Source organism: Malus domestica, chromosome 06 (assembly GCF_042453785.1).
Source record: "Malus domestica chromosome 06, GDT2T_hap1".
NCBI classification, from domain to species: Eukaryota; Viridiplantae; Streptophyta; class Magnoliopsida; order Rosales; family Rosaceae; genus Malus; species Malus domestica.
Genome location: NC_091666.1, coordinates 27,387,396 through 27,414,720, shown reverse-complemented (window position 1 = coordinate 27,414,720; position 27,325 = coordinate 27,387,396). Strand labels below are relative to the sequence as shown.

At 37.7% G+C, this 27,325-nt stretch overlaps 2 protein-coding genes across 5 annotated transcripts; one reads left to right on the top strand and one right to left on the bottom strand.

Moving 5' to 3' along the window:
• Positions 1-1,401: 1,401 nt before the first annotated feature.
• Positions 1,402-12,431, bottom strand: LOC103437552 (uncharacterized). Of its 3 annotated transcripts, none has more exons than XM_008376036.4 (28): positions 12,113-12,431; positions 11,766-11,964; positions 11,490-11,608; positions 11,230-11,346; positions 10,872-11,018; positions 10,336-10,707; positions 10,076-10,233; positions 9,180-9,301; positions 8,991-9,082; positions 8,513-8,753; positions 8,308-8,365; positions 7,529-7,674; positions 7,366-7,436; positions 7,106-7,279; positions 6,421-6,492; positions 6,150-6,251; positions 5,977-6,066; positions 5,058-5,133; positions 4,863-4,956; positions 4,686-4,755; positions 4,353-4,532; positions 4,004-4,126; positions 3,836-3,919; positions 3,565-3,749; positions 3,281-3,419; positions 3,142-3,201; positions 2,116-2,220; positions 1,402-2,012 (listed from the first exon to the last, which is right to left on the bottom strand). In XM_008376036.4, the coding sequence occupies exons 1-28, from the start codon at positions 12,206-12,208 to the stop codon at positions 1,899-1,901; spliced, it is 3,606 nt and encodes a 1,201-aa protein (XP_008374258.1). In that variant the 5' UTR covers positions 12,209-12,431; the 3' UTR covers positions 1,402-1,898. The 3 variants fall into 3 exon arrangements, with proteins under 3 accessions (XP_008374258.1, XP_008374259.1, XP_008374257.1); XM_008376037.4 differs by having other exon boundaries at positions 10,345-10,707; XM_008376035.4 differs by having other exon boundaries at positions 10,076-10,707.
• Positions 12,432-21,680: 9,249 nt separating this feature from the next.
• LOC103437553 (SWI/SNF complex component SNF12 homolog) lies at positions 21,681-24,913 on the top strand. Of its 2 annotated transcripts, none has more exons than XM_008376038.4 (3): positions 21,681-21,815; positions 22,074-23,871; positions 24,523-24,913. In XM_008376038.4, the coding sequence occupies exons 2-3, from the start codon at positions 22,313-22,315 to the stop codon at positions 24,590-24,592; spliced, it is 1,629 nt and encodes a 542-aa protein (XP_008374260.1). In that variant the 5' UTR covers positions 21,681-21,815; positions 22,074-22,312; the 3' UTR covers positions 24,593-24,913. The 2 variants fall into 2 exon arrangements, with proteins under 2 accessions (XP_008374260.1, XP_017188542.1); XM_017333053.3 differs by having other exon boundaries at positions 21,697-21,815; positions 22,057-23,871.
• Positions 24,914-27,325: the final 2,412 nt, after the last annotated feature.

Genomic DNA, 27,325 nt, shown 5'->3' with positions numbered 1-27,325 from the left:
ACTTTGCGGATCTGGATTACTTCTTTTTTACTGGGTTAATCTTTCTATTTGTACGGACTGTAAATGTCAATGAAAAAGTAACTCTTTCTTTTGGGTCGAAATTGTAAGCATGGGCTTTTATTGGGATCCGGTAAAATTGGTGGCATAAGCCCAACTAAGACTAATCACAAGATGGGGTCCATGGCCGTCTGGTCAGTGACATGTTTACTTATTTGTAACCGAAATCAAAGTCAACGATAGGTTTTTTTTTTTTTTATGTAGAATAGTCTCTGAGAATGTGACTCCTCATTTTGGTCTCTGATATTTATAATCGATAGAAATGATCCTTGAAATTGTCCACTACCAATCATTTTGATTATTCCATGAGAAATCTCCATGTATGTTTGTTAAATCCACCCCTCCTCTTAAACTAGTGGTTACTTTAGTTTAACGAAATTTTTTCACAGAATGACCAAAATAATTGATGGAGAATAATCATAGGAACCACTTATGTAAATTTTAAATCTCAAGAACCAAAGTAAGGAGTTATGTTAATCATAAAAAACATTTTAGCTAAAAACCTCAAAAATATGATTTTGGAGGAATTAGACTCTGATGGAATGCCAGAGTCCAAAATGAGTCAAATTTTTATCTAGAATACAATATTTCCAAAATTTCATGCATGTCCATTCAATCTATCTGGCACGTGAAGTATCATTCCTACCACGATCCCAAATGATTCAATAAAACGCTTCAAGAAAACCGAAAAACCTCGTCAATTTAATTCCTCTACACCCGCTTGCAAATTAATAAACGAACCATCAAAGCTATTCTGAGATTACTCGGGAATTTTTTTAGGACATCCGGCATCACATTCACCATTTAACATTTAACATATGCATAAGTACCTCATCAGAGACATAAACTGAGCATCCTCTTAGTGATAGTACTTGTTGCCGCTTGCAGTATCAGGTCCAGCTTCGACCATTCCACCGGTCACCGGTCAATTTCCCCACCATAGTCGCCGGTCAATTTCCCCACCCTGGTTCGGTTACCGACCCAATTCCAGCCATTATAGACAACAAAATTTCACTCATGTGAATAAACTTTTCCCTGTTATCTTTAAAAATCACTTAAGATACGTGTCAATTTGTAACATGCAGTTAAGGGCGAAATACTCTTAATTGGAGCCAAGCAGAGCCCGAATCGTGTGTTAAAACTACTAATACAGGCAAGTGGGAATCATTACTTGCAAAGGAAGAAACAAGCAAGGGATTTGATTAATGAAAAATTAAATTAATCAAGCACCAGTTAATCATCACCCAGCACCACTTCACAAACCGGCATCAATCCAACAATGTTCAACATTAAAAGTTACGAGAAATTGAAGGAAAATAATGCAGTAAAGTACTGTAACTAATGTGAGACCAGAAAAAAACTGCCAAGGCAGCATCTATATGATACATGGTACAGAAAATGTCAATGGTTCCTAACTGCTTATTGTTCAATTCCAACGAGCGCAATCAAAATGACTATATGCACATATCACCATTCCGTCTTTGCCTTTGTTTTCTCTACTGTCACCACAATAACTGGGGTTAACAGACACTTTCTTTACGCCGACAGAATGACGATGGGGAACGAAACACAAGTGGTGAAGCCAAAGCCACTTCTCTTTAGAAGGCTTTCGCTTCACTTGTACCCGCCACCATCGAACTAAAGGGACAATAAAAGCAGCGTAAAAAACTGAATTTCATTTTACAGGAAATGATTGTCTACAGAGCCGTAAGTAAGATGGAGGCAAAACTTACATCGGGCTCTAGGAGAAGAACTGCAGAAATTTATGGGACGGAAAATTGTAAACGAAAATAAAAAAATTGATTAAGGAGAAAAAAACCCATTTTGTACAGCAGAAGCCTTCACATGAAGTAGCTAAGGGCTTTCTTTCTTCTTGAACCCCCTTCGCCGTATAATTCGTTCCACTGTAAAAGCTCGGTCATGTTCACAGACTCCGATGAAACACTGGCACATACCTGTTTCCACAAAACAAGTACATAAAATAAAAGCACAATAATGTGAAGGAAGAGATAGGGAAGAGAAAGAAGTTATGATAATGGTATTTGATATCCATCTTACCCGTTCGTGAGCATCTTTGAAGTCGTCCATGTTCAGAGACCGTATATCAGCACTGCCACTCAAAGCTGGAGCAGCTCTACCTTCTGCTACAGCTACAGCATGCTCCTGTCATCAGTAGAACAAATCAGATCATACGTTCTCTAGAAATCAACAGGCATGCTCGACCCCAAAATACAATAAAACAACAGAGTAATGATAATGGAGCAACAGCGGATGGGCAGTCTCCTTTGGAGCAACCCACGTGTCTTCCTAGACTCCCAAGAACAATTGAAATTCAGTAACTCTCATTTTTGTCGTTAAAAATGATGATGTCCTTGTTACCCCCTTATCCCTTCTCTCTCTGATATATCAAGATCCACAGATGCTCAACTTCTCTCTCCTCTCCTCAGCATGTCCGTTCACCTCTCTTATACCCAGAATTTATAAAATCGTTTGACAAATCAATTAAATAAGCAATGTGATTTAAACCAGGTTTGCTATTGATAGAGCCACAGCCATGGGAATGGACCATATCTGTCACCGGCAGACATGTAAGGCCCAAAAAAATAAGTTCCATTACTTACCTCAGGTTTTAAGGGGCTTTTGGAACTTGAATTCGGAAATGAACGAACAGAATGAAAATCAAAATTAGTTGATTTTGCCAAAGTAGAATATGAAAAATGATATCAACATAAATAAAAATTGTGGGCTGTCTTTAGAAAAACAATGTAGAGATGTCTCCTTGTTTTGTTTTGTTTTTGGTCTTCACCGTGGAAAATCAGTTCTTTGTTCTTGAGAGGAGAGAAAAGAGACGACGGTCAATAGAGAATAAAAAAGCGAAAATGAGAAACGATGACGTCTAAAGCTGGGGAGTAGAGGGGCTCAAAACTGGAAAGAAGAGAGTTGGAAATTTCAGATTTTCTTGGAAGCACACGTAAATTGATCCAAAGTGAGAGTACCCAGCAGCAGACGCTTTGAGTGACTGCCGCTCAAAAAAAACAAAGAAAACATGACAAATCTAATGCCATAAGAAAGCCCAATACGAACCTTTTTTTCCTTCTCCAAAATCTCTTTAATTGGACGATGTGCAGCAGTTACACAAAGATTCTGCAATATAATGACAATTAATGATATAGATATTAATGAAACCATCAACTATTAAAATAAATAATATCAAATTAATTACCTTGAGGTCACTTCCAGAATACCCATCCGTCATGCTCGCAATAGCATCAAAATCAATAGTGGGAGACAAGTCCTCTTTTGCCAGTATGACTTTCAATATTTTTGCTCTATTCGGAGCATCTGGCAAATTTACCATCAACCTGCAGAAGGATGATTTAAAGTATAAACAACTTGACCACTTGTAATAAAAAAAAAGAAGGCAAAAAATGTGTGGGTTGATGGGTGCATAAACACAAGTGTTTCATATATAAGGTGCTATTGTTTCAATTTAGACATGATATTTACCTGCGCGGCAGTCTTCGAATGACAGCCTCATCAAGGTCAAAAGGCCTATTTGTGGCTGCCAGTACAAGAACTCGCTCTGTTTCTTTTGTTCGTAAACCATCCCAATTTACCATAAATTCATTCTTCATCTTACGCATTGCCTCATGCTCCCCTGGATTTTCCCGTCGGCCCAACATACTGTCCACCTAGTACAAGCACAAATAATGTGAGAATTCAGTTGAAAGAAATAACCCAAAATAAGTAAATCCCCTGAGAATTAAAAGAACCTTACTTCATCTACGAATACAACACTAGGCGCAATTTTACTGGCCAGCGAGAAAACAGCTTTCACGTATTTCTCACCCTCACCAAACCACTGCACCGAAGAAGACATTGCTTAAACTTGTGAAATGAAATCACTTCCAAAATAGACCATAGTCAAACAATCTAAATTGCGAACCTTAGATGTGATGCTTGACATGGATATGTTGATAAAGTTTGCACCAGCTTCCGTGGCCACAGCCTTTGCAAGCATTGTCTTGCCTGTTCCAGGGGGACCAAATAAAAGGATACCCTTGCAAGGCTGCATAGAGAGGACATATAATCACGGTCATATACACCAACCATATTACTAGAATACTAAAATTTGATCATTTGGCAACTTAGTACTGAAAAATAAAAAAGTTCATAGATGATAACCAGAACTATATAATCAACATTAAAACTCACATGCATACACAAGCCATACAATTTTCAAAGCAATCAAATAAAAGAAGCACATTTCTCTCAATGCAGACAAAACATTAAACCTTGGTTAATTGCCCCTTGCAGAAAAGCTCAGGCCTTTGTAAAGGAAGCATCACCAACTCCTTCAATGTATCCTTCACATTCTCAAGGGCTCCAATATCATCAAACGTAACTCCAATGTCACTAGGTGGAATAACATCAGCTAACAGCCTTTTCTCAAATTCATTTTCTGTTACAACATCCTGATTCAACCAAGAACAAACACTAGGAAGATTAACATAGAATTTTACCTTGCAGGAAGAAAGAAGAGCAATTTGAGATCTTGGGATAACTCCAGTCAGAGAAAAGACTATGGTCATAAAAGTTGTTGGAAACACAAAAGTCAAACCAACTACCTTAAGTGACTTCTTCAAACTCTTCGTTTCATTCTGGAGAGCCTGTAAAATTTCAAGTCCGTACTGGATGCTGCCAGAATTGCAACATGGCATTACAACTGTGTAATATCCAACCAATAACTAATATTTCAGCTAACAATTATTCAGGAAGATGGCAATAATTAAGCAGTCAATTACCTCTCCGCAGATACAACAACTTTTGTTTCTGGATCAGCTTCAGGATTCTGCATTAAATGATGGTTTAGAGCCCATCCAACTACCTTGTCTGAACCTGCAACAGATGAGATAATACGTAAGTCACAAAAGATCCCAGAAACAATTCAGAACCATAAGCAACTAATGACATCTTAATGTATCATAAAAAGAGCATACTTTCGTTGGTAAGTGTTTGATCCTTGATGCATAGTGTCTCAAGTCCTTCACACTCTAGTCCACATCGACCCAGAACCTAGATATAGAAAAATGCACCTTGATTATCATATTGACACTCATTAGCTGTAATTATACACTTATATGAGCAAAATACTAAAAAAAAAAAACTAAAGACACTATGGAAATTCAATTGTCAAAGTTTTCACTTCTCCTTTGTATATATAAAGCCAATTGTTCAATTCATGTCAACTTTATATAAGCTCTTCACGGCATTTTAACAGTTTTAGCAAAGAAGTGCTGGACCACTAGTCCTAAATGACATTAAATGTCCAAGGATATACAACCAAAGTACAACTATAAACTACCACAACAGAATTGAACAACAAATTTGTTTGGTATGTCCACAAGATCCATCCACTGTGAAGAGTCGGGCATCTAAATAACTATGAACACTTCAACACTAACAGTATGGTTGTCAGATCTCAGGTAATTGCATTTAGACTCATATGTAAGCCTGGTTCAGCCACACTTGACCAGTAATCAAAACCATTCAGCTAAAGGACAAATAAGATTTACAAAAGCCAACCTTACAATAGATTTGACTACTTAAAACTTTCTGTCTTGAATTATATTGTTTTGGATGAAGCGTTCCAGGTACCAGTAAGATTGGCACAAGAGAGGTTGCCAGCCCAAACTCCTGGTACATGTGTCTAGAAAAGGGAATAGACAGAAAACTGTCTGAGAATTCAAATTCTAAACTCCATAACAATGATTTCAATATCATCATACGATTTCTTCTACCTAGAAAAAAGATAAAACAACTGAATTCCCAAACTAGCACAAAAATGGACCTAACTACACAGTGTCCAAGGCTATCTCCGTATATGTGATAAGAAACAGCCAGGAAAAACAAACTCACAGTGCGCAAGAGATTCAAGTTTCCCTTCATTTTTAGGGTTTCAACATCTCGATCCAATTGTTGCTTCCACGAGACAAGAAGTGCTTCATCCTGCAATGCCATAACATAATAAGAAAAGCCCCATAAAGAGGAAACAAAAGAAACCTATATGAAACAGGAAGCAATATACAAACCTGCGGCATATGAATGGTAACTTTATTGGGAAAGAGTTTAGACAGAAGTTTTGTCGCCTTGGGAACTTCTTTCCCTCTCTCATGTAGTCTTCCAAAACTATCCTGTAATCACAAACAATCCACACTCAAAAAAGCAAAAGGCCACCATCCAGAAATACCAAAAATTTAAGGCAGAGATAATTCAACCAAGCTGCTATGCAAAAGATTAAAAGAAAAGGGAAAAAATGAAAGGCATAAGCAAATGTACATGTTAGAGGTATATGAACATTACCGGGAAAGCCAAGTCAAGAAGAGCAGTTTGATTGCTGCCAAACTTTGTGAAAAGCAAACCACCAGGGTGCGACTGCAAGAATGGATGAAGTTCAAAGAGGAAGCAAAATAAGCACTCAATTTTAAGCACGTCATACTTGACTTCATACAGTGTGTTCTTTATACAGGATTCCCCTGCTTTTTGACAATTTAACTGCCACCAGTTTGTACCACCTAATCCATATACCATGGTTACACCTAATGCATTGAGTTAATCCTTATATGGTTATCAGTTGTGTTACTTTAAATCTAATACTGCAGCAGGGGAGAGTGTATCTAGAGTGGCTGAGAAATGGTAGAAACATGTTGTGGAAAGCATTGTCTAAAACATAAGGATGGTTTTGTACATCGTCAAAGAATTTTGACAGCAGTTCTAAAGAGTATTTAAACTTGTACAGAAATCCAGCATCTAAATACTCATTTCTTCTCTATGATCACTGGATCACTATCTTTCACAGATAAATACATGAATATTATGGTATGGCATTAACATGTAGGCTTTAGACATTTCAAGTTCCTTTACAATGTTCCATTTTTTCGTTTCAAGTAAGCTATATGATATACTACATCAACATCATCTTCTGGTGATATAGGATTAAAGAATAAAGTACACACACAATATATGCAGAAACCAGCATAAATATTACCTTCTCCTTGCGACTGTCAGTTTGAGTGTGAGAACCAATTACAACCACATTATCTGGAAGCTTATCAAGTCTCGCTCTGAATGCGGAAAATGAATCAGAATTTCCTACCAGGGACTTCTCAGCATCTTTCATGAACAAAATGAAAGGGGAACTTCTGCTCTCACTTATTACAGCCTTAAAGAGAAGATAAGAACTCATAAGGAGATGATACAGTTAAACCAAAAGAAAAAAGGAAAATCAGTCTATGGAAGATATGCCACCTCAAACAATGTGTTGATAAGTAACTTGTCCAAATCTTCTGCGCCCGTGGTTTCCAATCGAAGATCAAAGACTACAAAAAAAGAGGATAAGCAAGGTTTTGCATATATATGTGTGTGTAGAATTAAAGAAGACAAAAAACTGTCTAAGACTGCAAAAACATACCATTGCAGAAGTATCCATTGCCTTTACATAGACCCCCAAGATCAACACCATCAGGTATTGGTTTATCAAACTTTACACCGACTTTTGACAAAGGATTGTCCTTAAAAAGCAGCACAACCTCTCCACGCATTCCGATCCCTGGGCCCCTGCATAACGAGTGACATACATATGTACCAGCATGAGTGCAATATAATAGGTGGACCACCTTTATTATAGGGAAAACCAAAGTTTAGACTCTGATAACATGATACAATATTATACCCAAATGTAACTGATGAACTTGGTAAATGTATGTAAGAAGCTTACATAATTATGTTGACAAGAAACAACAATATCAATAATACATTACGAATTTACATTCCACTATTATTAACAGTAAATATTTCAATAAAGTATTAACCAACTGATATATGAGAACACCAATATCCCAACGAACAAAACCGAAAACTCATTATACACTATAAATTTTATGAACCTCCTGTTGTTTCCTGGGAGCTGCATAAAATTTATGCTACAACAGGATACAGACCAAACGATTTCAAAACTGCCTAGATCAGATTAATAAAACAACAGGTAGATAAATGTACTCTTAATCAAAATTGTGTGATATACAGCTCAAACTCAAACATTACATCAGTACAAGAGGAAACTTATAGATACAGGAATCAAGTTCAATTCTAATTACACATACCAGAAGACAAATAGTATCAGTAAATGAGGCACTCCATTAAATTAAAGGATACAACATAACCCAAGTGCACTGTTTGTAAGAATTATACCGTAAAGAAGATGATGTAGCATATAAGGCACCTGGAGCAATAAATCTTACTCTGTCACCTGCACATTGTAGTTTTTAGGAATCATGCCAACTTATGTACAAATAAATTTAAATAAATTTTAGAACGAAATTTAAAAAATAAAAAATAAAAAATAAAAAACTTTTAAATTGAAAAAAGCAGCTGAAAGTCCTGCCAAGTGGCAAACCTATTTTAAACAAGTAATTCCTCGATGCCCCCGAGGAAGAGGGGAGGGTGTCATTCTCCATCTTTGGTTGGGATTCCAGGTCATTCAGTGCATTTGAAGATCCCAGTGCCTCTGTTTCAGAAGCTGAAAGATCAGTGTTCTTGGCCAAGTCTGGGAGTGCGGGACTTTGTTTGGTCAAGCTGCAGAGTTTTTCTGCACTCAATCCATCCCTGAGCAGCTCAGCTTCCTTTGATGATAAACCCTATTTAACATGTGTTATTGATAATTCCCACTAATTAGCTAGGGAATGTATACTAAAAATACAACAACAACAAAGCCTTTTCCCACTAAGTGGGGTCGGCTATAAAGAAAGAATATTGATAAGACATAAGCAAAAGTTTTAACTTTATACGCCATGGACCAAAAACAAAATGATTAAATTGATTCCATATCACAAGAAGAAGTTGAGTGAACGTCAAGGAGGTTTTGTTTATCTTACACCCAAAAAAGAGTGGCTATCGAATAAGAGCAACTTAGCCCCAAAGTACTGCGCAAGAGCCTTTGCCAACATCTCCTGATATATCTCAGACCCTAGAAAAGGCATTCAGAAACAAACATTCTCAATTGCGGGAACGAAACCTATGTATCATAAATGCCTTATTTTAAATTTAATTTGTTATATGCATACCTGAAGGACCAGAGAGCAAAATGCGAGGGTTCACAGCTGTAAGCTCTGAGGTATACTTCACATGCTCTTTATGTTTCAAGTGTATAAATGAGGCTGCAATCAACACTTTCTTCGTATTCTCACTGAAATAAGAGAATGACATGAACTCAATGACAAGTACATCTTGGATTTAACAATCACAAAGTGTATTAATCAATAGCAAAAGAAAAGACATGTCAGAATAATAACTACATCACTTAGAAGTATTATTTTCATAATCACCAAAACCACTAACGAGAATCATACACACTGAAGCAAATATGTACAAATAAAAGCATGACTAAAGATTGAACCAAAAAAATGGGTTCACAATTTGCAGTGTCAACCTCTCCATAAATGGGGGTAAGGCTAGCCGACATTCACCTCTCCCAGACCCTGCGTAAAGCGGGAGCCTTGTGCACTGGGTACGACCTTTTAACCAAAAAAAATTGACAAAGAAACGACCCAAAAAATTCAATATGATCCACTTAGCTGATTCACATCCCTACAAATCTCTCTAAGTATAAGAGAGGTTTGAGGGTTATATGTCAGTAGATGATAAAAGAAATAATTAGGAACAGAGAAGCAAAGTACAGCAGAAAGAGAAAGGTCATGATTCACATATTCACATCTAGAATCTAATTTATAGATGAAAAGATAAATGGGGATGAAGATCTAACAGAGTACAAAATTATGATTGTTCATTCAGAAGAACAAAAGAAACGATTAATTGGTTGGGCTAGTATACTTGCAACAACACTGGTCAAAAAAGCATATATTGTATACATCAAACTAATAAATGTCAAAAAAGCGCATATTATACGGCCATTCTAATTAATAAACAAACAGGTCTTATCATCAAAGGAAAAAAGTAATACCTCAAATAGTATGGGAAGTTATCAAAGGAGACATCTATGCTTTTGCCATCAAGAATTCCTGCATGAAGGCCTTCTTTAAATGCAACACACCGGAGAGACATGCCTGACGTTGATGCTGATTGCAAATCCCTCATCCACTCGTTTCTTTCTTCCAATACCTGTTTACAGATACCTTTGCTCAATTTTAGTTTATAACTAGGTGATCGAGCTAACATCCTCAATAAAGGCCTTAGCAAATCATTCATCCCAGAAAGTTTTACATTGCCTGCCTCTATGCTAGAATCGGGGTTGCAGTCTGGAGTGAGATTCTTGTCTATTGCTCCAATATCTTCAGCTTTGTCAGTCGCTCTATTTGGAGTTGAGCTGCTTTCTAGACCACCAAGCTCAATTTCTGTATCATCTTGAATGACAGACTGAGCTGGTACCTCAGCACCGGGGTGAACTTTACTGGTGGTCTGAGCTGCGGACTTCCATCGCGATTGTTCTGCCCTCGTGCTAAGAGAAGCCAGTATGGAAGCCCCAGCCACAGCTGAAGGATCTCCTGCCCTCTTTTCAAGATGCAAAAATTTTCCAATACTGCCTTGCACCTCTGCACCCTTAACTGCAGCCTCAGTCAGCAGTAGCTGAAAAATCTATGGTGATAAAAGTTAAGAAAATATCCATATGGACACAAACATATACGGGCCTAGACAGTTATACAAGTGAGTAAAAGTGACGCAAGTCCTATGCAGAAGTTAAGTTTAGAATATAAAAAAAGGGAACAGATAAGTAAATAACCCGGGAAAGAGAAGGATACATAAGCATGGTTGCCCATTGAACCAAAGACAACTTCATCACCCGGGTTAAGCATGCAACTGTTGCCTTTCTTGACATTTGTCCCATTTACTTGCACTGATCCCTTGCTTCCCGTACTTTCAAGAACTGCTACAGCACTGCCCTCACGCTGATCAGAAACAATGAGAGGTCAAGTACATATTTTAATGAAGCCAACAAATAAAAACGAATGACACCCAAGTAGGTCACTCCATATCTCAGTTCCACAAAAATAGTCTGACCACAGCTTAGTAACAGGTATGAAAGCTTCTGCCGTCTGCATCCGGAGGCACGCACCAAAGTACCAACAGAACATTATACGCAGGGTTCTCAAAGAATACCTGTGTGCGCTTGATCTTGCACAGTACTCCACTAATGGTATGATCCTTGAGAGCAAAATTGCACTGTCTGTTTGCACCAATTGTGAATGCCATTGCACTAATAGAAATATTTACATTCTGCAGTTGAAAACAAAGGGGGTTAATATGCGCAACATGAAAAAGCAGAAGCAAAACACCAAAGAGTAGTTCAGTCGAAAATCACACAACAAGCTCAATTCTTCAACTTTATAATATAATTAAAAAATATAAGCAACAATTACCAGTGCAGACTGTGACAAAAGCTTGCACCAAGGCGTATCAAAACTCGGGTTCTGCTTCTGATAGAAACTCCAGGAAGACGGTGCACTCCTCGGCTGCTTTTCCACCACCGGCGAAGACCCTTCATAAACCACCAAACCAACATCTCCAAGGCTTCAAATTTCAACCAAAACCCGAACCCCACAACCCAAACTCAAGAAAAACAGCAGCCAAAACCCAAAATTCACAAACTAGTACCACAAACACAGAAATGCAAAGTCGGCGCGCCAAGAACCTACCTTCGGCGATCGGTGTCGTCACCGCCACAGCTGGCGCAGCAGCTTCGGTCTTTCCAGAAGTCACCCCGTCTCCGGCGACCGGCGCATCTTCGGGACCACATTCTCCGGGATCGGCAGCCCCCGCCGGCGGAAGCGTGCACAGCTCCTTCGAATTCTCCACCCCAGGAGTCGCTTTGTCCGAAGCACTACCATTATCCGCCTGCGAAATCAAGCCCAATAAAAACCCTAAATCTCACAATTCACCACCACCCCCAAAAACCCAATCTTTGACCCTCCCCAATAAAAACCAAAGAAATGGACAAAAAAAATAAATAACAAAAAATCCGATTGTTTCAACGACAAAGAACCTTCGGTCGTTTCGGTGACGGTGGCTTGTCCTCGGAAGACGACGATCGTTTGCAGTTGTTCCCGGAGAGAGATCCACTTCGCCTCGTTGAAACCATGCTTCTCTCTCTCTCTCTTCGTTTCCTTATTCTCTGCTGGAAATGCTACGAGGAGAGAGAAACAAACACAGAGAGAAAAAAGAAAGAGAGAGAAAGAGAAAGATTTTAATTATTTTTATGGGTTTTTTTATTTTATTTTTATTTTTACATTTATATTTTTCTGTTTTTTTTAAATGATAAAATAATAATATATTTTTATTCTCCTTTTGCTCGGTTGGCGCATGGAAGGTTGATGTCCCCAAGTTGGATTTTATAGGGGGCGACGACGGCGCACGATAGCAGCGGTGCGACGACTGACACTGACAGGGACTTTGGGGCGCAGGTTAGTGGTTCCCGTATGGTTTTTGCTAAGATGCGCCGGGGGAAGACTCGAGGTCAAGAGGGGGGAAGTTCGATGGGGTTTGGTTTCTGAAATCTGATGGGGTTTGTTTGTCTCGGTGGAAGAGAGAAGGTTTCATATGACAGCACTCATGCAAGTGAGGCTTTGGATGTTTTGAGCAAGTTTGATTTCAATGGAAAGTGAGATTTTGGGTTGATTGCATTGCTTAATAAGATCGGATTTTTTACGATCTTTAAGCGGATAATGTTACGTGTTTATCAAGTTGATATTTAAGTATATAAATTGAGAGTTGCGACGTGTGCTTTACGCATGTTTAATATATTCGTATTAGTCGCTATTCAATATTATGGTCGTATTCCGTTTCATTTAGAAGTGAGAGGTTTTAGGGTCGAATCTCGTGGATGGCGAATTCACAGCCAAATTAGGCCGCTCATTGTGTGGCTTAACCGAACTCCCCATTCTCCTAATATAAAAATATCGATTTCATGATAGTAGTTAGCTGAATTGTATCTACACGAACGAGCACGTTGATTTCAAATTTGTCCAAGACAATTAAAGGAAAGGAAATGACCAAAAAGTTGAAGGGCCAATTTAGATTATTCATCTTTGTCGCGGGGGTCGTATATCTATGTAAAGTATTATGATGAAAAAACTCTTATCAATCTTAATCCAAAGCGAACTTTTTCATCTTAAATTGTGTTTGAAATGATACGTCATCTTTTCATTTGTAGAGACGTAAATTAAAGAGAAAACTCCAAGAGGTTTATTTAGTGGAAAGAGAATAGAGGTTTGGAATTCTGAACTCGAGTTTGAACTTTCACATTTTTTGGACTACCGGTTTTACTTTGGCATACGATTTGACCCGGGGGCTAAACAAGGGCGAATTCACATAGGCTCACCAAGGCAGTTCCGGAGCCCTCTGGCAACCAGGAAAAAAATGCCTATAAAGGTCTTTCGGGAACCTTCGAACTGTTTCGTCATGGAGGAAGGATCTAAAGCCTAGGATTATATGGGCTACCAATATGTATTGTCAAATTGTAGTGCAATCAAATTTCTGGTGCATCCATGTAGGAGTTGTGGCAGCATTCTCCCGAGGAAGAAAACACATGCTAAAAGGCCACTAAGTTTGACCTATAATTTTTTATTTTTGGAAGTTGACCATTTTTTAGATAATGTAATACAAAAAAAAAGTTCATAATACCACGTAATAAAGAATCAATATCTTCGTTTCTTGTTAAAGAAAAATCTGATTTTTTTTCTCTCTCTAAAATTTTGAAAATCTATCAATATAAGAGAAGAAGCGATATTATTTTCCTAATGATATGGCTGAAACGACGTTTAGCTTTTAGACTTTGTAACTTGGGAGTGTTATTTTATCATGATTTATAAATGAAAAGTATTATAATTCAGTTTTTTAATGTTATTGTTCTTGAAAAAAAAATTGAAAGTATTACATTGTAACCACCCGAAGTTATGATTCTAGATGTGTCATTAGGATTAAGCACCTGATATGATGAGAAAAAGATCAAAAAAAAAAACACTTATTTATTTATTTATGTTTTTATTGTATTTATTTTTTTCGGTTAATTGACTCCAAATTAGGATGCCTCACAATCTCCATTACCGCTCTAATATAATACCTGGATTGATTTCGTGACATTGCAGATGAAACTTTTTTGTATTTTATAAAAGATAAGTCAAATCCTATGGACAAAAGGTTTAATTTATTTTTGTTGCGTAGAAAAATATAGTTTAACTGTTCGGGAACAAGACAAAAAAAAAGTAATTAATTGCCAAAAAGTTGTTGATATAAAGATTTCAACCGACCTAAATTGGTTGTGGACAAATAACCATTACTGTTTTTTATAAAGGGATAGTAGGGAAGGTTGAACTTAAAAGAGGCAGCCAAAAACACTTCACGTGCAAACGATTTTAGAACAAATTTTTAGTAAAAATACAAGTGAATTATGTAAAAGCACTTGAAAACTTTTTTAGTCATTTTAAAAGCAATTCTAACGTGCTCTTAAATGGCTAGACATGAGCCGCTTCAAATGCAATGTATGCTCTACGTTGATGTATAGTAGAAGTTGTTAGACGAAGTCAACAGTTGGTTACTGCCAACGTCACTTGAGAAGTTGTGATGAGCTTAGATGTCTTATCTCCTTGTTTGTAGGACTTTACTTTGAATTATTCTTGTAACTAAAGTTGCGTGTAATCTTTGTAGATTTCAGTTTGTATTTTTTAATTTTTAAACTTCCTTGTAGGTAGGGTTTTCAAACCCTGAATGTAATCTGAAAGTGAATATAAATAGATGCATCACACGCTTGAATAGGCATGCAAATTGAAGTGAAAGCTATTGTGTTCTTAAGTTTTACATGGTATTGAGCCTTACTGTTTAACGACACATATCCTTGTTTTTTTTTCCTCGCTTCCATGGCTAAAAACTTCTTTGTAAGCAGGGTTTTCAAACCCTAAATGTAATCTAAAAGTGATTATAAATAGATGCAGCACACGCTTGAATGGGCATGCAAATTGAAGTGAAAGCTACTGTGTTCTTAAGTTTTACATGGTATTGAGTCTTACTGTTTAACGACACAGATCTTGTTTTTTTTTCCTCGCTTCCATGGCTAAAAACACATGTGCTTCTCCACAACCCTTAAACCCCACCCCCTCCCCCCCCCCCCAAACAACCCTATCCATCCATATTATTCCATGACCACTATCGTGCACACTAAGCTAGATATAACCAACTACCCAATGTGGTTGGCCCAAATACTTCCTATTATCAAGAGTTGAGATTTAATGGGGTATGTCGATGGCACTCTGGTGTGCCCTCCTAAGAACATGCATGGCGTTGCCACTGTCAATCCTGCTTATACTGCTTGGATCCAGCAGGATCAGATGATCCTCAGTCGGATCAATGGTTCCCTCACTACTTCAGTCTTGTCTGTCGGGGTCAGTAAGAGAACTGCTCGAGTGACTTGGGATGCTCTCGAGCAAAGGTATGCATCATCTTCACAAAATAGAATATTGTTTCTGAGGAATGAGTTGTTGTAGACAAAAAAATGTGATATCTCTGTGGTGGATTACTTGGATCGCATGAATGCAATTGCTAACAACCTTGCCCTAGCTGGGCAACTTGTGAGTGATGATGAGCTTGTATGGATTGTGTTGAACAATCTTGGTCCAGCTTTTGAGATGATAGTCAGTGCTACTTAAGATCGCGATACACCCATCACGTATCCGACTTTTGAGGCGCTCTTGTTGACTACTGAAAGAATAATGGTTGAGCAAGCTACTCCTTTGGTGGAATATGCCCCTGTCAATGCCTTTGTTGCTACGAGAGGCCGCGATGGAGGACGCACTCGTGGTGTAGAGTGTGGTGCATCTTTCTCCAATTATGGTGCTGGGGCTTATCAACGAGGCTTCAACCCTCATCTAAACAACAATCAATGTAATGGTCCAAGTAATGGGGAACGATCTGTTTCCAATAGTGAGCGCATCGTTTGCCAAATATGTGGTAAACCTGGTCATCCGGCACTTGATTGCTTTCAACGGATGAATGACGCATCCCTGCCAAACGCCTCTCAGCAATGGCATCTTCTCTGATCACCCTCAACAAGCAACAGAATGGCACATGGCTGCTCAATAAAGGTGTTAATGCTTATATCACCCCGAACCTGTAAAACTTGGTGAACCCTAAGGAGTATAACGGTAATAATGGTGTTGGTGGTGTAGATAATAATTCTGGCATATCAATCTCCTATTATGGTTTTAATAAACTTTGCACTAATGCATGCTCATTTGACTTACAAGACATTTTCCACTGGCCTACTGCTTCCACTAGTATTATCTCTGCCCATAGGTTTACCTTGGATAATGATTGTTACTTACTCATTTTCCCACACTTTTTCCTTATTAAGCACCTCAAGACCCGGATGACGTTTTTCCGAGGGAGATGTGAGAATGGTTTGTATCCATTTTTTGGTGGCGGTGGACAACTCCAATATCCAGTCACAGCCTTCGTAGGGATTCGAGTTTCGGTTCAAAAATGGCATGCTGGTCTTGGTCATCCTGCCAATTCAATAATAAAGTTTTTTTATTGCAAATAAAGTGGTACCAATTCATGGTACCTCCAATGCAACCTTTTGTTAGTCATGTCCTTTAGGAAAGAGTACTAAGTTACCTTTCAAACTGTCTGGGTCTGTTTCCCAATTTTCTTTGCAACTATTACATTCTGATGTTTGGTGTTCTCCAATTATTTCAAATGAAGGTTTTCGGTATTATGTTTTTTTTATTGATGATTATTCACGTTACTCTTGGATCTTTCCCATGAAAAATAAATCTGAAGTCTTTGAAATATTTGTGAAATTTAAAACCAAAGTTGAAAACATGTTCAATTTAACCATTAAAGCACTTCAATGTGATGAAGGTGGCAAATACAAAAGCGCTGCCTTTCAAATTTTTTTAGCAGTTCATGGAATTTCACAACGGTTTTCTTGCCCAAATCATCCAGAACAAAATGGTATTGTTGAACAAAAACACCGACACATTGTTGAAATCGGCATTGTGATACTTTCTCAGTCATACATGCCTAATAAGTTTTGGTTTGATGCGTGTTCTACAACAACATATTTGATTAATAGGCTGCCTACCCGTGTTTTGTCTAACAAATCACCTTTTGAGAAGTTATTTCAAAAACCACCAAATTATGATATGCTAAAAAATTTTGGTTGTCAATGTTTTCCGTGGTTGATGTCGTATACCTAAAATAAACTTCAACAAAAATCCAAATAATGTGTGTTCCTAGGGTATTCTCTATGTAACATCCCACATCGCCCAGGGGAGTGGATCATGTAAGCCTTATATGTATATTCTTATTTCTACCTAACACGAGGCCTTTTGAGAGCTCATTGGCTTCAGGTTCCATTGAAACTTCGAACTTAAGCAAGTTCGCGCGAGAGCAATCCCATGATGGGTGGCCTCCTGGGAAGTTCTCGTATAAGTTCCCAGAAACAAAATCTTTAGGGCATGGTCAGGGCCTAAAGCGGACAATATCGTGCTATTGCGGAGTCGAGCCCGGGATGTGGTGGGGGCCCGGGTCGGGATGTGACAATTTGGTATTATAGCCAATCCCTGGCTGGATGTATGTCAACGAGGACGTCGGGCCCCTAATGGGGGTGGATTGTAACATCCCACATTGCCCAGGGGAGTGGATCATATAAGCCTTATATATATATTCTCATATCTACCTAGCACGAGGCCTTTTAGGAGCTCACTGGCTTCGGGTTCCATTGGAATTTCGAAGTTAAGTGAGTTCGCTCGAGAGCAATCCCAAGATGGGTGACCCACTGAGAAGTTCTCGTGTGAGTTCCCAAAAACAAAACCGTGAGGGCATGGTTGGGGCCCAAAGCGGACAATATCGTGTTACAGCGGAGTTGAGCCTTGGATGTAGTGGGGGCCAGGGTCGGGATGTGACATTCTGAATCATTAAGGCTATAAGTGTATGGATTTATCCACGAGACAAGTTTATTTGTCTCGCCATGTCCTATTCAATTAGGACTATTTTCATTTTCAAGTGCTTACATCTTCATCCGAGAATGTTCAAACAGACGGTAATTCTCTTTCCCCAAACATGTTATTTACTTTTCCATTAATTACCAATCCCACGGTACCTGAGTTATCTAACCCTAGCCAAACTCTTTCCACCATAAACCTCTTCCACTACTGCCACTTCACGCCAACTAGTCACACAACCTGATCCAATTTCTCCACCTATCTCGCCTGACCCTATTGTAAACCTACATGTGCCTTTATAACCTAGTTCAACCATAGGTCTTTCTCCTATGTCGTATGAGCAAGCTGCAATGATCCAAGAACCAATACCAGTGCCTACTGAGACTCTTATTACACCATAACACCGCATGACCACACGCTTTAAATCTGGGATACAAAAACTAAATCCTAAGTATGCTATGCATGTTATCGTTGATACTCTTCCCGTTGAACCTACTTGTTTTAGTCAGGCAGTCAAATATCTAGAGTGGAGGAATGTTATAGTCTATGAATTCAATGCCTTGCAACAGTGTGGAACGTGGAGTTTGGTTCCATATCATCCCAACATGAATTTACTGCCAAACAAATGGGTGTTTAAAATAAAGAGGCATGCATATGGTACAATTGAGAGACACAAATCATGCTTAGTTACAAATGATTTTCATTAAAAGGCAGGAGTAGATTACACCGAGACCTTTAGTCCCGTTGTCAAACATAGTACCATTCGACTTGTTCTTAGTCTCGCAGTGTCAAAGAAATGGGATGTGATGCAGCTTGACATGCATAATGTTTTTCTGCATGGCCATTTAAATGAAGAAGTGCACATGAGACATCCTATAGGTTTTGTTGACACCCAGTTCCCAAATCATGTTTGTTGATTGCAGTAATCCATTTATGGTTTAAAACAAGCTCCTAGGGCTTGGTTTCAACGATTCTTTGAATTTTTGCTTCAACTTGGTTTTCAAGAGTCTACGTGTGATTACAACTTATTTTTGTTCAATCAAAATGGTGTGTATCTCATTTTGTTGATTTATGTAGACGACATCTTACTCACAGACAACAATCCACGACAAATGGCACATATGATCAAAAAATTGAGCAGTTTGTTTTCCATGAAATATTTGGGACCTTTCCACTATTTTTTGGGTGTTGAAGTGAAATATAATGGTAATTGCATGCATCTTAGCCAGACCAAGTATGTTATGGACTTACTCAAACACACGAAATTCACTGATGCTAAACCTATCTCGACTCCGGTTTCTTCTGGACAGAAATTGAGTACATATGATGGTGATCATTTTGAAAATCCAAAACAGTGTCGCAGTGTAGTAGGAGCTTTGCAATACATCACCATCACTCGTCTTGATTTATCTTAAGCGGTTAATCAGGTATGTCAGTTTATGCATGAGCCTAAACATACTCACTGGATGACAGTGAAGCGTATTCTCCATTACTTAAAAGCCACGCTTTCTCACAGACTTCTTTATAAACCTGGAACTACTCAGCTAACTGTCTTTTCTGATGATGACTATGCTGGTAATCTTAATACCAAGCACTCCACAGATGGTTACTGCATTTACTTGGGACCTAATCTTATGTCATGGAGTTCAAAGAAACAGAAGACGGTGTCGAGGTCTAGTGCAGAGGTTGAGTATAGGCAGTTTGCTTATACTGCAACTGAATTATCCTGGCTTAGGTTTCTTTTTAAGGACTGTATTTGCATCTCAGTCAACCAACCATTTGGTGTGACAATATTTCTTCTATTGCACTCTGTCTCATATAGGAATCAATTGAAGTTGTATTAAAATCTGTACTCTAGGGAATCATAAGATTTGTGGACGTTCGGAACAAGAATAGCAAACAAACTTGAGTTGTAGTTCTGTGGAGTTTTAACAAAAAAATGTACTCGGAACACCAGCAGCGGACAACTAAAAGAAGTACAAACATGTTTCGCATTCCAAATTAATAAGCTCCAAGAAACATAAGTACCGTGATAGAACAAACACGAGGTCTCACCATATGAGGAAACAAAATTAGATAAAGATGTTCTCTTGTTACTGAGGACCAAAGGAAGTAATCCAGTTCACAACATCTTCAACTAGTCCGTTGCTGTTTAAGAAGAAGCACCGCTGTGTAGAGTTTTACCCTTCTTTTTCTTGCAAGCTAGCCGAGTCTTAGGCTGCACAACCGACGAGGAATGCCATAATATTAACGATGGAAGCTTAAGAAATACAATGATACGCACAAAATCCTAAGAAAAAAAAAACCAAGAATGTTTTCTCATAAAAAAAAACCTATTGAAACACCTCTTTCTTGACAGGCTTCTCATTTTTCGACAAAATCAACTTGATATGGCATGGAGACGACATGTAGTTGCCATGAGAATATAAAGTTACTACTATTTGCTCGAAGAAACTGTATGGTACTAAGAATGTCTAAAACACTCACGACTAATTCTTCCATGAGCACAATATGTGCGGTGCATTTGCTTCGGGGCTAGGTTTACCTTGATATTAGATGCATAAAGCAATCCACATCTAAACCCTTCACCTAGAGAATATGTCAACAACAAACATATATGCAGTTAACATACATATGTGAAGCATAATACCTCTGCATTGCTCCATGCATAAAGGGTTTATGAGACGTAAAAGTTGTGAGAGAGAGAGAGAGAGAGAGAGAGAGAGAGAGAGAGAGAGAGAATGTGTGTGTGTGTAGGGTTTACTTATTGCTTCTGGGCTCGAAATTTTTTCTTTGGGCCGAAGTCCACACTAACAGTTGTGAAATGGGCCTTTGATTTGAGCTTTTTTCAGGTCTTCGATTATGATATTTCCATTTTTCTTTTGATTTTCAATTTGATTTAAGCGATTTTTTAGGCAAAACGGTAGCGCATTATTGGTTATGTGTTTTTATTCATTTAAATTGTGACATGTTGCTCCGAACGTAAAATTTTCATCACATTTTTACGTTATTTTTTATGTTTGAAGGAAAATATTACTCTCAATTTGACAAATCCAAGAACAATAGACAAATGTACATGTTTTAAAATATTAAGGACAAGCCTACTTACTTGAAATTAAAGTTCAAACCTGGAAAAAAGAAAAAGGAATAAGCAAGGGATCAACTAGAAATGAAAATACTAAAAATATTAGATTACACATAATAATGCGGAACTGCTTAAAATAAGAAATTAGTAAAATATACCAAAAAGAAAATAGAGGAGTGGGACGGACATGGACACGTGTATGAAGACTACGGTAGGTAAGTTCACATAAGGGTCTATGAGCTCATGCATCGATTCGTATTCAATCATTGACACAAACGACATCGATTCGTTCAATTAAAAGTGGTATGTTTCTTATTCAAGATCCAATTATTTTGAAAATTAATAAAATCTCTATATATAAATTTTAAATTATTAATTATTTCAGACCAAATAGCGATGCGTATCCTAGAAAAACGTTATATATAGAAAGTATTTTGGGAAATCTCGTAAATAAGGGTAGTTCATGTGCCCCTTCCAAAATTATTTTTAGAAATTTAAGCACGTGGTAATCTAACTAAAAAGGGCAATTATGTAACTTCAACAGCTGAACTAAACCGCAAAGAACAGAGAGAGATAGCGAGGGAGAGAGAACCGGTTCAGCTCCATTGCCGATCTGGAAGCAGAGAGAGAGAGAGAGAAGGAGAAGCCCCAGAAGATACGAACAAGTAAGTACATGTCGTATGGTCAATTATTTGATGATGTAATTATCGTCGTATGATTTAATATTCCTAAGTATTGTTTAAATTTTCCGTAATTAGCTTCTTAATTCTGATAAATAATAATTAGCTTTGTATTAACACAGCCTGCATAAGTTTTGAACTCACTGGCTGCTTCTGTAATGCTCAAATTTGGGTTGAATTTTGCTGCTTTTGATATATGAATTCTGGGTTTTGCTTCTGAAATTAGGGTTTTATGTTCTACAGAAAGTTCTTGCTTGGAGGTTTGAATCTTTACAGTTTCAGTGCAACTTTAAGCCTTTATGGGTGAAAGATCGTGTCTTTTTGTTTGATAGAAGGCGAAACCTCGGTAGAGCCGAAACCCGGGATTAATTTTGTTGTTGGGGTTTGGAAGTTGAGGATTTCGGAGGTTGATTAGGGTTTTGGGGTTTTTGATGGAATAGTTTTGGGGTGTTGAAGGTTGTGATTTTTTGATAACCGCAACGATGAATAATAATAATGATCAGTCCAAGAATGTGGGCGTGCCACCTCACTTTGGCAATTCTGGGCCGGTGCCGCAACCTATGGCCATGAATCACCAGCCTAATCTTCTCACTCAATCGCAGCCTCCGACACAGGGGGGAGCTCATTTTCCGGGACACTTCCAGTTGTCTGAGCCCCAAGCGCAGGCACTTGCACAGGCGCAGTATGTGAATGCTCACGCACAAGGCCAAACTCAAGCTGCCCATGCCCAATTTGTTCAGTTGCAAGCTCAAGCTCAGTCACGTGCCCAGTTGCATAATGCGAATACTAGTAATGCTGGTGCTTCATCACCCTCTTTGGCAACGCCTAGCACAGGAACTGCTAAGCGGGTGAACCAGAGGCCGCCTTCTAGACCTCCAGGTTCATCTAGTGCCAACACGGGTTCACCATTTAAAACCATGGAGCTCACCCCAGCTGCTCGTAGAAAGAAGCGAAAGCTACCTGATAAACAAATACCGGACAAAGTGGCTGCACTTCTGCCAGAGTCCGGTCTTTATACTCAGTTGCTTGAATTTGAAGCTCGTGTTGATGCTGCTTTGGCAAGGAAGAAGATGGACATCCAGGAGTCCCTCAAATGTCCTCCCCGTGTTCAAAAAACACTTAGAGTATATGTATTCAACACCTTTGCGAATCAGACACAAACAAGTCCTGAGAAGACAAATGCAGAACCCCCTTCATGGTCACTTAAGATAATTGGGAGGTTACTGGAAGACGGGCGGGATCCTGTGGTTGCTGGATTGACACCGAAATCAAGGGCAAAATTTTCATCCCTGTTCAAGAAAGTTACCATATACTTGGACCAAACCCTCTATCCAGATAACCAAGTGATTTTATGGGAAAGTTCCCGTTCACCCTCTCTTCATGACGGCTTTGAGGTGAAAAGAAAAGGGGATAAGGAGTTTACTGCAATACTAAGACTAGAAATGAATTATGTACCTGAGAAATTCAAACTTTCACCGGCCCTCCATGAAGTTCTGGGAATTGAGGTAGAGACCCGACCCAGAATTATAGCTGCTATTTGGCACTATGTCAAGGCCAGGAAGTTGCAGAACCCAAATGACCCTACGTTCTTTGTGTGTGATCCACCACTTCAGAAGATTTTTGGGGAAGAGAAGATGAAGTTTTCAATGGTTTCACAAAAGATATCACAGCATTTAACGCCACCACAGCCTATACATATAGAGCATAAGATAAAACTTTCAGGAAATTGTCCAGCTGGAACTACTTGCTATGATATACTGGTTGATGTACCCATGATATTAGAGAAGGAGATGTCTGCGTTCTTGGGAAGCACCGAGAGGAGCAAAGAGATTGATGCTTGTGATGAATTGATATGTGCATCCATAAAAAAAATCCATGAACATCGACGGCGGCGAGCTTTCTTTCTTGGGTTCAGTCAATCTCCTGCAGAGTTTATTAATTCTTTGATTGCTTCCCAGAGCAAGGATCTAAAGCTTGTTGCTGGAGACGCTAGTCGTAATGTGGAAAAGGAGCGCCGCACGGATTTCTATAATCAACCCTGGTAAGCTTCTTCTCGGCTTAAGCCTTCCCTTCTCTTTTTTCACGTATGGTATGATAATATTGCTCAAAATAATTTCATGTCACTGTTAATATCTGGCCAACGAACTACAGTTTGATTAGATTAAGGATAAAACAGAAAACTATTTTAGCATTGGCGTCCTTGATAACTCTTATTTATACAGAACCTCGAGGTTCACATCACTTTTGTGTTGATGATAAGATCCTTGCTCGGTGACCGTAGAATACTAGTAATTTCCAGTTTGCAGTAGAAGTTTGTCCGTATTATTTGATGAACTTCCACAGTTTCTTGGTCCAATTAAAGATTTTAGGTGCCAAAATATTCTTGAGAAAATATCCAGACTTTGGTTTTCTGTTGGTTCTCTGCCACATTTCCTTACGGTATAAAACATACCAATTTTTAAGGCCTTATGATGTTAACTTCCGTACATTTCGCAAATCAAATATAGCAGAACTTCATCGTTTCTCACGAAAATGCGTGAATTCCACGGAATCTCAAATATTGCAGTATTTACGGCGCTTTCATGTTCTATGAATAGACAATGCTAGTTGCTCAGGGGATTATATATAGACTTGGGACTTTGCCATATTGTTCTCCCAATTAATTTCCAATTTGGTGTTCCTTTTTTTTCAGGGTTGAGGATGCTGTTATTCGTTACCTGAACCGAAAGTCAGCCGGAAGTGATGCTCCCGGAAGCACTTGAAATAAGGAATTGCCGAAGTCTCGATAAGTGGCAGTCGTGTATTACAAAGATATCATCTTTTTTTCGTTTCTTCAATCCAATTCTTTCCTTTTTGGTTAAGAGAGTATTGGACATTGTAGACAGGAAGCCTATGTTGAGTAGCTCCTTGGTAGATTTTTTTCTCTCGTAGTTTTATTGAATTCGTGATGCGATACGATACCTTCTCGCCGGATCCTCTTTGCGAGGATCCCAGGGATTCATGAATCGTGTTCGTTCATCGTACATCTTGTGGTCAAAAATTATTTTAAATATTTTTATTTAAAAATAAGAGGTATTCATCAATTCCCCCCTGAACTTGTGACTATTGGCCAATTTCCCACCCCTTAACTTTAATTTTGGCCAATTTCCCCCCTCAACTCTCATAATTAGTCAATTTCCCCCTCAACTTTAATTTGGCCAATTTTCCTCCTTAACTCTCATAATTAGTCAATTTGCACCCTATTGTTAATTTTTTTTTAATTTTCCATCTATTCTTTTTTTTCTTTTCAATTTTTCAAATAACTTCCAACAAAGTACTAAAATTAACATAAACTCACTTGCATAATATAGGGTAAAATGTACAAAAACATAATAAAATTAGTATGTGATATGAGTTGATTATAAGAAAAAGTTATGAATCGGGTTTAAAGCATGTAGAAGAAGAAATAATAACAAAAAGACAATAATCCTAAACTCATGGATCAGACCTATTTCAATAAAATAGGTTATTCTTAATAAGGAGTCTAAAATTATGAATTGACTAGCCATTTTTGCATTAAAGCTCGATTCTCTGCAATTTACTTGAACTTAGCTTTCACTTTTATAAAGAGAATTGTATTCACATACAAAAATGTACACATCAATTTTTTTCGTTATCAATTTTGTATAGTAAAAAATCAAATAAAATTACTTCATATTGATTTATTATGACTAATAATACTATCTATGATAAATTGTAAAATTCTAAATTTTAATCTATTTGTAATAGGATAAAGATATAGGAAAATGATTAACATACATCTTATTTAGTTTCTTACACACACTTGTTTAATTATGATCAAATTAAAAAATTAATAGTAGGGTGCAAATTGACTAATTATGAGAGTTGAGGGGGGGGGAAATTGACTAATTATGAGAGTTGAGGGGGGAAATTGGCCAATAGTCACAAGTTGAGGGGGCGAATTGATGAATACCTCTAAAAATAAACATAAACAATACTTGACAAAAAATGACCGTACGATGTACGATAAATAGACACGATTTACGGATTTTCAAGATCCTCACCAAAAGGATCCGGAGAGGATCCTGTTGGATACCATTAGGAAGAAAAGAAAAATAAATATAGGGAAAATTTGAAATAGGTCCAATTTTATAGGTTTGAAATAAGTTCATTTTTTAGTGACTTTTGACTTTTGAAATAGGTCTAATTTTTAGTTACTTTGGACCTATATCAAAAGATCCCAAAAATATATAACTTTCATTTAATTAGAAACAAGTTGAAACTTTTTTTATTTAAAATTCAAGTGCTGACATGGAATGGGTGTGCGGAGATTGGCTGAGGAGTATTTGGCATGTGTCTTTTAAGAAACGCTTTTATGATCCAGAAGAAAGTTTACGTTTTTTAGCCAAATCCACTCATGAGCATTTTTATGTTAGATGTTTCCATAAAGCCCGAATATGATTATACTTTTTGGGGGTTGTGAACAAGTACTATCTGAACTTGTAAGTACGTGCGTTAATATCACTTGAACTTTTATTTTTTATTAAAATATGTCATGCACCCTAACGTGGAATTATATTTTTTGTCAATTCACTTCTTAGGAATGGTTGGAATTTATTTGTACAAAGGCAAGCGTTTTTTAGCAGTGTTTGAGACAGAACATGAAGAGAAAGGGAGAAGTTGATTTTGGGTTTGACTTTGGCATGGGTTGTTGAAGAGTTGAAGTGAAAATTATACAAAATTATAGTATTTCATTTACACTGAACTTTCAATATTTTTTTTGTAGGTTTCAAACTCTTATGAAGGGAATTGCCAAACTAAGTGTATCTAAGCCCTAACTTTGCCGCCATATTGACTCAGCAATTTTATTTTGGAGCCAATTTGATTCTAACCAGTCCCATAAAGTTAATTGTAGAAAATATCTCCAAAACGTCACATGTTTTAATGGAAAAATAGATGGAAAGTAACGCAGGTGGTACATTCTAACAGTTAAGAGAGTCCAGGTGGTAAAAATAAAAAATAAAAAGTCCAGGTAGTATTATTGCACATGCTTACAAGTTTAGATAGTAGTTACATAAGAGACCCATATTTTATTGAGTATTCTTTCTACTATAGATGAACATCCCAACTCATTAGTCATCACAAACATGTCATGCACATTTCAAACCAAGGTTGAGTGGTAGCTTTTTGTTATTTTTTGGTACAAGAATGGAGGCAACTACTAATTATTCACCCTCCACTCCAACAAAAACGAAAGAATTTACTGTTCATGCACACGATCGATAAGAATAAAGTGGCACGTACACAACTTTGTATTGTTTATGAGTGTGAAATCTACTAGAATTTGCATCAATCACTTACGTATATGTACATATAGCACATGAAGTTTAAACCAATTAACGACTGTTAACCACTCAACCTCAAAAGCAATAGATTTAAAAAGAATTCAGAAATATGGATGTGGATATATATATATATATATATATATATATATC

Coding starts and splice junctions, on each gene's coding strand:
- LOC103437552 (XM_008376035.4), bottom strand. CDS start 12,208: ATGGTTTCAACGAGGCGAAGTGGATCTCTCTCCGGGAACAACTGCAAA. Junction 10,708..10,871: donor CAATGGGCAACCATGCTTAT/GTATCCTTCTCT, acceptor TTATCACCATAG/ATTTTTCAGCTACTGCTGAC. Junction 4,127..4,352: donor GCAAGGGGCAATTAACCAAG/GTTTAATGTTTT, acceptor CTCTCTATGCAG/CCTTGCAAGGGTATCCTTTT.
- LOC103437553 (XM_008376038.4), top strand. CDS start 22,313: ATGAATAATAATAATGATCAGTCCAAGAATGTGGGCGTGCCACCTCAC. Junction 23,872..24,522: donor GATTTCTATAATCAACCCTG/GTAAGCTTCTTC, acceptor CTTTTTTTTCAG/GGTTGAGGATGCTGTTATTC.